The 12152-nt window shown below is 42.8% G+C and overlaps 1 protein-coding gene across 1 annotated transcript; it reads right to left on the bottom strand.

Moving 5' to 3' along the window:
- Positions 1–3614: 3614 nt before the first annotated feature.
- Positions 3615–11786, bottom strand: umodl1 (uromodulin-like 1; the record flags this gene model as incomplete). The annotated part of the gene is made up of 13 exons (XM_079283383.1): positions 3615–3802; positions 4360–4444; positions 4596–4752; positions 5989–6219; positions 6628–6788; positions 6944–7185; positions 7959–8096; positions 9210–9350; positions 9983–10166; positions 10389–10516; positions 10871–11029; positions 11256–11498; positions 11711–11786. 13 exons carry the CDS (start codon positions 11784–11786, stop codon positions 3615–3617), a joined length of 2133 nt encoding a protein of 710 aa, XP_079139509.1.
- Between the last annotated feature and the right edge of the window lie 366 nt (positions 11787–12152).

Raw genomic sequence — 12152 nt, 5'->3', positions numbered from 1 at the left:
GCTCTGAACACCAGCAGCCACACAAGAACTGGCCAAAGATTGGCAATATTTTAGATTTAAAATCAGGAAGTATCTCACAAACAACATTATAATTCCGACGCTCAAAGCCAGCTCTCAGTTCTGATACTGGGCTACGGACACATTTAAGTCATCACCATAATAACGTATGGAGGTTCGATACCCAACCCCCTCAAGTTCAAACAACACAGCAACAAGCCTGGAGCTGTACAACTCAGCTGGTTCAGACATATGTATGCTGGACAGAAACTAGGACAGAAGCTGTTATCTCCTGTCTGCACTCCAAGACAACAAAAGACAAAGGTCGATGAATTACCGATACTTTCTTTAAAAATCACAAGCTGCATCTTTGGCAAGCTTGTGCCTCATTAATGCAGATCCTCATATTTCATGGCCTATAGTCCAGCAGAGCAGAGCGAGATTTAGAAACATGAGGTGGAAAAGGCCGAACAGCTGCTTTGAGCTTTTGGTGCAGAGAAGCGGTTTCCTTGTCACAGTCCATGCTGCTCCTCATTAGACTGGCTTTGCTTCATTGCTGCTGTTAGCTTCATGGCGAACTGTAAATGACAATTTATCGGATTATGCTGACGCCCCCTCACACAGACGCACATCAAACTCAATGAGCACACGCAGCGTGGTTGAGCTTCGGATCGTCACAGCTTTTATTGATGCTGAAGCTTTCTGGAATTTGTGTAATTGTGATTGGAGAGTGTTGTCCACAGCTAGCACTGGGAGGAGGGGAGGTCACTCTCAATCTGTCAGTGCTATTCAGCAAGTCAGCCATCTTGCTGTAGTTCTCAAAGAGGACTATCCAAAGAGAGAGGACCATCGTCTGTTCTCTGACCTTGTTACTTGTTGTTGGTAAGAGAAAGACCTAAAAGCTCTGTACAGCATTTATGTAACCATTAATGTGGTTTCAGATACAACGAGAAAGCAATCCTCATACAGTACTGTAGATCTCACCCGGTGGAGGAAGTATTCATATTATTGACTAAGTAAAACAAGCAATACCACACTGTAAAAATACTCGAGTACAACTAAAAGTCCCACTTTGAAAATGTGGCTTCAGTAAAAGTATCAAAGGTAAAGTAAAATTTGCCAATACAGACAAATTACCCAATGAGTGTTACACTCTTATATGCTAGTAGATTACTGCTGAATACATTCATGTATAAGCAGCATTTCACTTTTGTAGATGGAGGCGGAGCCAATTTGGTAACACTTTATTTATAGATTTCATAACCTCCTGTCACAAAAAAAGAACACGTTTGGGACCAATTACAGGAGAAATGGACACAATAACTTTATTATAATTAGTTCCTGAACTGCTGGTGTCAGCCTTATAGTCACTCGTACCTTCATGGAGATTAATCTGCCAAACACAACTTAATAAACACAAATAACTCTCTACGCGTATACATCTATAATTTGCACTCGATGACACAGATATCTCCAGGAAGGTTCTATTCTATTATCATAGCAAATAACAGCGCCTGTAAAATGAAGTGTTCATTTGAACTACTTTGTAAACTGTATGTTATTCAAATCAATAAAAACACTTGCTCATCATACAGTTTGCATGAACAATCTTGGCACACTAACAGCTGTCATACAAATCTAGAAGAGTGAAAAGTAGAGTAGAAGTGTGAAGTGGCATGAAAAGGAAGCACTAAATTAAAGTACAAGTGTTAAATGTAATTAGTTACATTCCACCACTGAAATATCAAGATCAGTTGACGAGCAGGCGACTGGGATTTTATAACAGTCTCCAGAAACAAGCGCAATCACACCGCTCACATTAGCGATTCCATTACAGTGTAGAGGTGATGAGCTGCTCTGTAAAACCACAATGAGGATGTTTAATTAGCACTGACCTGTGTGAGAGAAAGCAGGGCACGAAGCCCGATGAACGGCCGAGTGTCTCCGAGCCGCTCTGACCTGGACCACCAGAGAGAGAGAGAGAGAGACGGAAGGGAGGGAGGGAGGAGAGAGGAAGGACTGTGGAGACACGGATCATGTTGCAGGGCCATTACGAGGATTGTGGCTCTGCTGCTTCCCGGATTACAGACGTACAGAGTGGGAAAACACTATTTACATCACCGAGGCCTCATCTGTGTATTTGGGAATATCCCTCCCTAGACACTTGTTTTGCGTGTCTAATGATGTTAGATTGTTGCTAGTAACACCTGCACATTGCTGTTTTTACAATCCAGTGCAATCAAGGCCATCCACAGTAGATGAACTGCAAAACACTCACTAGAAGAGGCAGCAGAGATGTCAAGTTGAATCCCAGAAAGATCAGCGTCTGAATCCTGCAGTTGTATCAAATCAAGAATAAAGGCACAGTTCACGCTTTTTAAACTGACGTCTTTTTCTCCCCTTTGATCCCAGTTGCTCTCCCTCCCTCCCTCCTTGCACTGGGCTGTTGCCAGGTCTCAGACGGTGAGGCTGAATGGGTTAATTAGGAGGCGGGGAGTTTGCAGCCCTCCAGATGGTAGTGTAGGCCCCTTCTCCGCAGGGCTCCAGGGACCTCCTCTCAAAAGAGAAAGCCTCTGTTGTTTAGTATTCAGTCCCTCGCCGTCGAACCAAGAGGTGCATTTATGACCCTGTAGTCAACAATGTGGGATTATGGGATGTGCAAGGGGGTGAAGCTGGGACCTCCTCTTCAGCTCTGTTCGGCTGAGATCATTTTTCTCAAGCCCTGATCTGATTAAAGATGAATAATGTTGTCTGTCCTTGTATTATCTCATACCTTATGTTGTCCTCTATAAACAGTGTATACATGTTGTCTCGATGCATGCGGGAGGCCATCTTGCCTTGTTTTTACAGAGCTGAAGAACTGTGACAGAAGCACCCCCAAGTGTCTACCTTCATACAGGACTCGAGTTTATTGTTACACCGCTTACAGCACGAGAGGAGCTGGTACACAATGGATATCAGATGTGTAACAAGCAGTACAAATACAATATGTGTAAATGTAGAAAAGTAGCAGCTAAAAGACAATAAAGTGATGACTGTGCTTGAGTAGTGTTAAACATGAACATGATTATTGAGACAAAAGATAAGTGACACAATCTGGTTTAGTGCACTCATTACATTACAGGTTTTGATGTGAAGCATGTAGTGAAATAATCTGAATTTATATTTTCCATCTGGTACCATCATGTTGCTTCTGTGAATGCTCACGAAACTTTGACCTTTTAAAATGTGTAGAAAATCACACATATGTATTCTTTATTAATGTGAAATATTCATGAAATATTTATATTCTACATATATATATATATATATATATATATATATATATATATATATATATATATATATATATATATATATGACATATATATATATATATATATATATATGACATTTCAGGATGCAACTACTCTATCATTTAAATATCTTAAATATATGTTTAGGGGGCATAAAATATAAATCTGTATTCCATTCGCTGTTTAATGTGCAAAGACTTGCAATGTTGCATCAGAGCAAATATGTGAATGGTGCAACAGCTCCACCCAGTGGCAGCTGTACTGTACTGACCTACTAAATCTGCTAATTCTGTAATTTTGGTTGTGGGTGCTGCTGCACCTTCAGGTGTTAAAGACAAGGTAGGTGAAGTTCTCCTGCTTGGGTTTGACGCTGAAGTTGTAGTGTCCAATGCGGTTCCTTTGGAAGTAGAAAATGCAGACGAAACCGATGATGAAGAAGAGCGTGAGGCCGATTCCAAGACAGGAGAGGCCGACTACATAGAGAAGGCTAAATCCCTCCTCCAAGGACTCTGCAAGAATATGTGTCGAAGAATTACAAATCAGTAAGCATCCATTGAAAAGGAAAAAATAAATCCCCACTTAATCAACAAAATGACAGATTATTTGAAACACTGTGACGTCCATAAGCACTGACTCTTATAACAAACTCTTGCGTTCAGCACACTTTCAAAAAGCTGAAATGTTCAAATCAACTCATGAGTCCAAATTAAGATACTTAATCAACTTCAGGGCTTTTTAAATGTGTGTTTTCTATCACGGCCACTTAAACTGGCCCCTGCACCTCGCTGATGATAGAGACAGCAGCGCTGCTGCCATAATACAACAGATTGGCCCATTCGAATTTCAAAATGGAGAGACACTCAGGTTCATAATGGATCCTGAAGATCTTGATAGCTGCTCTGCTTTTAAAACCGGCCAGCTCGTCGGTGAGGTCATGGGGAATCCCATCTTTTGGCTCACTTTTAAACACAGCAGAGGCATGCAGCTGACAAATACTTCCTTTCTAACAGAACCCCGCATCACAGAAGAGTGAGCGGTAGATGTTATTCTGTGTACAAGGACTCACCGTCATATGACTGCAGCAGAGACCCGGAAGAACCGACAGCTGTTCCAATCGTTTTTGATGACCGAACTGTTCTTTGCAGACAGTCCTGCAAGAAAACATGAGCAAAGACAAAGGAGAACGTTCTAATCTCTTCTTCAACAACCTTACAACCAAAAGCTTCAGTCAGAGTTGGGGATTAGTTATTTGCTAAAGAAGTTGTAAGGTTGCAAGTCATTTTTATAATAGGTTACACTCACAGGCACACAGGTATCTGATCCAATCTCCACACAGATCTGGACCAGGCAGTGCAGATAGATCACATCCAGGTTGACGATGGAGAAAATCTTCACAGACACGCGTGCTGTGCTCGAGTTGCCGTTCATCAACACCTTGGTGTACGTGTTCAGGGAACAGCTGTGGAGGACAGCGACCAACAAACAGTCTTTGTCTGCATCTGATATGCATTGTGTCTGATAAGACTGGGAAATGACAACCCGTAAACAATGTTCAATCATCCGTTGCAGCGTAAATAGTAGCTACAAATATACAAAAGTGTATAAGAAAGACATGAATTCAGCCTTGAAGGGGGTTAATAGTTCAACATTTTAGGAGATACACATATTCGCTTTCTTGTCGTCAGTTTGACGAGAAGGTCAATACCACTCTCATGTATGTTTGTTGAAGATGAAGCTAGAGCCAGGAGAGTTAGCTTAGCATAAAGACTGGAAACACTGCTTCCAGTGACCAAATCTGCCTAAAGGCACAAAAAATCGAATGTCTTGTATCTCGTTTGTTTAATGCGCACAAAAACCAAAGTGTAAAAATGGGTTATGTGCTGCAACTGCCTCCAGGAAGTCACTGTTTGTATGGCTTAAACGAAGTAAAGTTGCAGGGAGGCGCACTGTGCTAGCTTAAGACAGAGCCAGGCTAGCTGTCTCCTGCTTCCAGTCCCTGTGCTACGCTAAGCTAACAGGCTGTAGCTTCATATTGAAACAGTTTGAGAGTGGTTTCGATTTTGTCATCAAACTTTTAGCAAGGATGAATAATAATAGTGAAAAATTATAATTATTTACAACTAAGAATTAATTTGAGTTTACTTGTTGGTTTAAAAACTGGGCTTTAATGTTTGACTCATTATATTTAAGCATGTCCTTTTATTAGGCAGATTAGAAGATGTGAACAGTTTCTCAACCTCTTTTTTTGCCTGTGACCCTACTTCTACCTCACAAAGTCCTCATCGCCCCAACAATTACAGTGTTGTCATGGAAAGATTCCTTTCGTATTTTATTTTGAAAAGCATGAAGGGAGCTTCACATTGATTAAAAGGAGAAAAATAAATGATGTGCCGGTATATAAAACCTACAGAAGCTGAGAACAGCCTTTTATTCCATTACCTGGAGATTACAGGTTTATTTTGTCATTATCTCAGGATGACAGAGTTGTTTCTGGTGTTAACGGAAAAGAACAAAGATCTTTGCTTCCAAACAAACCTTAATATATAGGCCTAACTGTCCAAGGTAGAGATACTCTGAAGTAACGGCAGCAGTAATAGTAAGATCATAAGAAATAGCTGTGTGGGGGGAAAAGTACATGAATTAGTCGGCTCAAAGACTAACAGCAATAGAAATAGTGGCAGTGCTGTAAGCAGACCTGTTCTCCAGGAAGGTGAGGCTGTAGGCGTCTGCAGGGTTTTGAGTGGGAGTGGCCCAGCATTTGTTGATGACTACTTTAATCTGCTCTGAAGAGGAGTTGAGGCTGACCTCCACCACCACAGCCTCGTCAGAGGACAAGCTGTGGTTGTTGGGTAGAGGCATTGTACCGTTCATCAGCTGCACCTGGAACGACCCCGAGCCCGTTATGAAATCTCCGATCATGTCATACCTAAAGATGGGTGAGAAAAAAAATAAATATATGTTTAAATATATAGCCATAAATACAACAGAAACACACAGCCTACCAGCACCTAAAGCTCACAAATTAACATGTAACGTTGTTTAATCTGCAAAACCCCAAAAATGAAAAATGAAAAGTTGCTGTTTATCTGGATCCAAGGATGTTACTGGTGAGCTTCTGGTTACTTAGTGACCTTTAGAGGTGCTGAGCAGCAGAATTTGTTTCCTTCGAACAGAACCAGGCCAGCTGTTTTCCCCTGATCCCAGTCTTTAAGATAAGCTTAAAAGAGTGGTATCAGTCATCTAACTCATGAAAATAAAAACAGTTGCAGATGCTCTGAGGCTATTTAGAAAAATGCATAAAGCATGCTAAGTAATAAAGACAGCATGTTGGTACCCCATGGAGCCAAAGTCAGCAGAGATGAGCGTGCTCTTCATGTAGGTACACAGGATGGGAGCCTCCAGCCGTATTCTGGGTACCTCCACTTTCCCGCTGTCTGACGTGTACACTTCCATGGTGTTGAACAGGGTTACAGATGCTGTGTAGTATGTTTCATTCTAAAATACCAGATGACGCAAGCAGTGTGGGTCATTTACAGTTAACGCAATTCAGTTTTACAGGCCAAATACTGGCAAGCATAGTGTCTATGCAATGTGTGAGAACGCAGGAAAATGCAAAAGCGTCCTTAACACATCGCTTTTACAAAACTCACATGCACGAGACTGGTACCACACTCATTCCAGGCCACAGTCAGCTGGGCGTGGGTGGCGTTGCCTCCATTGACGCCACATTCCGGCAATCCCAAGTATAGAGTGTGCTCCCTGATCTTGTTGCTCAGGAGAAAATCCTTGGTAACTGTCAGGGTGATTGCAGCAACCCTGCACTGGACTGAGATGGCCCGCAGCATAGAGACATTGGTGGCAGTTCTCAGGGGAGTAGCGGTGGTCGCAGGAGCTGTAATGGTGGTAGTGGGGCTGGCAATGGTAGGGGTAGAAGTCATAGATATCATTGTCGTGGCTGTGGTTGTAGTGGCGGTTGTTAGGGCAGTAAATGTTACAGGAGTAGTAGTGGTGATTGCGGGGGCAGTAATGTTGGTTCTTGGGGCAGTAGGGGTGATTTCAATATTGTTTGTTGTTGGGGCAGTGGTGGTGATTGTAGGGGCAGTAATGATTGTTGTCTGGGCAGTAGGGGTGATTTCAGGGGCAGAATTTTTGGCTGTTAAGGCAGTAACGTTGGCTGTTGTGGCAGTATTGTTGGCTGTTGGGACAGTGGTGGTTGTTGGGGCAGTATTGTTGGTTGTTGGGGCAGTGGTGGTGGTTGTTGTTGGGGCAGTATTGTTGGTTGTTGGGGCAGTAATGATTGTTGTCTGGGCAGTAGGGGGGATTTCAGGGGCAATATTGTTGGCTGTTGGGACAGTGGTGGTTGTTGTTGGGGCAGTATTGTTGGTTGTTGGGGCAGTGGTGGTGGTTGTTGGGGCAGTAATGATTGTTGTCTGGGCAGTAGGGGGGATTTCAGGGGCAGTGTTGTTGGCTGTTGGGACAGTGGTGGTGATTGTAGGGGCAGTATTGTTGGCTGTTGGGACGGTGGTGGTTGTTGGGGCAGTAATGTTAGTTGCTGGGACAGTGGTGGTTGTTGCAATTTCTGCACAAGACAAAACACTCTGGTTATTTAATGCATGTAGTCTGTGTAAAACAAGTCTTTCCCACTACCACACAGTGAGACCGTACCTTGACAGGCTCGTCCAGGCCTTTCTGGGTTGTTGTCAATAAATCCATCCAGGCAAACACATGTGTAGGAGGCCCAGGTGTTTGTACATGTAGCCCACCGGGAACAGTCATTGTCCTCTGAAGCACATTCATTAAAATCTGCACAAAGCAAAAGTATTGGACTCAGTAAGTCAGGCTTTATGTTGTTGTAGTATTGTACTGTCGGTTCCTGGCTTGTAGATTGATTCGACTTGATAACCAGACCAGACTAGACAATGCATTACATTTTAGTTTGTTGTCTTTTAGGTCCTGGTATGGGTCAAGATCCAAAAATTCTGCATCCTACAATTCCCACAATGCAACTCGCTAGCATCCTATATCCTAATTGCCTCGTAAATACCTTTTTCTTTCAAACTCGTGCCCCCTGAATGAAAAACCCACTGTGAAAGGGTAAAAGCTACAAGACAAAAAAAAGTCAGCGACCTGTCAATCACAAGGTAGCCCCGCCCTAAAGCATACCCTGCGTTATGGTCTATTATTAGACTATAATTTACTAAATGAACATCACGCTGTATTGAAGAAGACTTGTAATTAGAGATTGAGACCATAAACTCATGTTTACAATGTTTACTGAGGTAATAAATCAAGAGAGAAGTAGAGTCATTTTCTTATAGACTTCTATACAATCAGACTTTTTTCGTCCCCTGCTGGCCAGTAGCGAGAATGCAGGTTTTCGGCACTGAAGCTTCACTATTCAGGCCCTGCTAAGAACCCAGCCTCCAGGTGACATTTGTGGTGTTGACAAAATGTTGTCACATTAAATCTGACCTCAACTTCCTCGTTCCAGCAGCGTTGAGGAAATACTTTGGCACATGCTGAGGCTTGCACTTCATTTCAAGACCGTGGTTTATTCCCTAAGACAAGACTTGCATTGTCTTATCACCCTGATAACATGAAGTGAAGACCTACGTAAACATAAGTTACCCACAAAGAAGCGTGTATCATTCCAGCTCACTCTTTCCTTCTCTATCTTAAAACAAACATGATAATAATTTATCATACATATCTAGTTGCATTTTATTAGATGTTTACCATCATGTTCGTGCTCTGGAGGTGCCATCAAATTAATTGTAGATTTATGATAAAAGGTGAGGTTTTCTGAGCTAAAAAGCCACGCAACTAAATGCTTTGGTGGTGAATGCACATGCATGCACACACACACACTCACTCACTCACTCACTCACTCACTCACTCACTCACACACAGTCTAACCTGTGCAGTGGGCTCCAGGGTTCCTGGGGTCCACATCAATAAATCCCTGGTGGCATGCACAACGGTAGGAGCCCACTGTGTTGTTACAGTCTGCATGAAGGGAGCACTGACGGAGAGCAGACTGTGCACACTCATCTACATCTGCAACAAAAACACGGACATATGAGGTTACAAGTACATGTTTCCGTTATTGAATTACAAGATGGAATGAGAAGTACAAGTTGGACTTGATTCCCTTTTCTTCTTGTATTTTTCATTTAAAGGCTAAGTAATTCAGAGGTGCCTTGAAAATAATAAAAGTACATTTTCACGCTGGCATAAAGTGATTCATTGAATTTGTGTTTACAGAGTCGAGAAGTAAATTTATTTAAAGAACATTCGGAAGGCGACTTGGTGTGTGTTTGATTGTATGGCACGCTTGTTACTGTGTCTTGTGCAAATGTGAAAGTGTGGCTGATTCATGATTAATATCTCTGGGTGTGTGCGTGTGTGTGCGTATATGTGTGTGCGTGTGCGTGTGTGCGCGTGTCTGCGCTCGCTCTGGTGTTATTTTCCGCCATTGCAGGAAACATCCCACAGATGACTGTCACTCAAACTGAAGTGGTGGGAGAAGGAAACTGTGGTGCGACTGAGTCATTCTTTCCTGAACACCGTGTTCTCTGCAACATGAATCATTCTCAAAGCTGCACAAGAATGTCATTTCTCAAAGGAAAGAAAAGAAAGAGGGCGATGTGACTGCTGCTGCTGCTGCACAAAACAACGCGTCTCCTCACCTTCCACGCTTACAGATGTCACCTCCTGTATGTATTTGAGGAGCTGGTGCAGCTTTGACGTTACATTGTGCAGTGAAAGAGCAAAGTTGCAGTCAATCAGCAGCGAGGTGGCAGTTCTGTAGGGATGCACGGGCTGTGAGCTGAGGTAATAAACAGAAACATCAGACTGCAGAGCTCCAGTCACCTGTTAGAGATACGATAGAGACACTTTGCTTTAAAGGAAAACCTTTAAAATGACTCAGAAGGACAAGAGACAAGTGGATGCCCATTTATAATTGCCATGTTTTAATTAACATAATTGCAAATATTGGTTGTTGGCTATAGAGCCTTGGCAGCATAGTCATATATCATATAAGCAGCAGAAATATGGCAGCTGTAGTAGAAGCAGTATTAGCAGTTGTATTACCATTGCTTGCAACAATCGCGTGTGATTCAGAATTCCTCTTTCGCTGGAACTCAGTTGCTGGTAATCTGTCTTCACTGTCACTGTTGCATTAAATCTGTATCCTCCATTCTCAGAATAATTTGCCGAGCCTGAAAATTAAGTTAAAAGCGTCAGTACACCCATGATATATTTGAACATTGGACCCTCCCCTTGACTTGGAGCGACTAAACAAACTAAGTTCAGGCTGCGTATCTGTGCAGCTACAGGTAAAGCTGAAATAAAATATAAAATCTAGGATGATAACATTTAAAATGACCATACTCCAGTAAATCAGACACCCCTTTCTTCAACAAAAAGAGAGCACACAAAACCCTCTCTCTTTTTTGGCCCCTATACTCAGCTAGTAGTTTGACAGCAGTCTCTAAATTCAGAAACGTTTGGCTTTATTTGCCCTGTTTTTTTTAGATAAAAGCCAAATTAAAAAAACAATCAGCTCAACTAACTTGTCGGATCCGTGCAGAGAAAGCTCCCCGATTGGTGGCAGCATTTTTGCCAGCCTGGGCAGTCCATGTCCCACTCGCAGTCCTCAGATCTGGGACACAATCCATCTGCAGTTGGACAGGATCCTGGCTTGGCAGTGAGCTCATCACTCCTGTTTACAGCTTCATTCAAAAGGAAATAACACATTACAGGCCATATATTAGCAGAAAGATATTTTTCTGTGCTCCCATCTGGTGTCTTGCACACAGCACCACACTCTGAAAGGTCACTGGTCTGTCTCCGGCGGTCCACGCTTTGCGATATCATCACATGTTATAAACACTTGGACAAAGACGCAGAGCAATTTGTGCGTTACTTTAATGGATATATGTGGTGTGCAGGACTCACGCCGGGCGCAGTAACGGCCGACTTGTTCATATCCACTGCAGCATCCGGTCACCTGCTCCATCACTGTCTTGTGCTCAGTCTGATAGGTCATCCTGTACTGTGTGACCGTACATGTCTGCCAGAGGAGCCAGCCGCCGCAAGGCTTTGTCACAGCGTAGGGGACCGTGTGCATCACCAGGAAACTCACGTTCCGTGTCTCATTGTGAACACACAGATGGTAGCCAGACTCAGACAGGCTATTCCCTAGAGCAAAACATTTCTTGTCAATTCAACTGTTGGTTTCCATGGTAGCATAAAGACATTTTCAATGCTGCTTGATTTTGACTTACTCTGTGACATTAAACTTTTTTTTTTTTTAAACAAATGAAAGCAGGCAAAGCATCGTCACATCCAATCCATACATATTGAGCTTCATGTTAAATTCATGTGAAGTCGTCATGTGGGTGGAGGCCTACCTTCATGCACAGTGTTTCGTCCCCTACAGAGAGACAGCAGGGCCGTCGCCACCCAGACGGAGAGCATCCAACTCATTTTCCACAGATCAAAATCCCAACCATGTATCTACCGACCACATTGTGCGTACATGCTCCTCTTTGAGATGATGCTAACTGACTGTTCAGGGCGTACTCAAAGATTAAATTCTCCGTGGCTCTGTCTTCCTCCTCCCCACCCCCATCAGTCCCTGATGGACCACACATTCACCACAGCCAGCAGGTAGGTATCGCATTTATGAAAACATTTGGAGTCACATTTTCCCAGTGTGTTAAAATGACACTTTCAGTTTTTGAAAGAATAATTACAATATTCAGACAATTCGATACCTTGCATTGCCATGACGTATGGCAGCATGACAAGCTAGTGAGGCAAGAGAAAAGCCTTTGGGTCGCATGATTTTCA

Source organism: Melanostigma gelatinosum (assembly GCF_949748355.1).
Source record: "Melanostigma gelatinosum genome assembly, chromosome: 14".
In the NCBI taxonomy this organism is placed as follows: Eukaryota; Metazoa; Chordata; class Actinopteri; order Perciformes; family Zoarcidae; genus Melanostigma; species Melanostigma gelatinosum.
Note: the sequence above shows the minus strand (reverse complement) of the source record. Positions and strands in the feature narration are given on the sequence as shown.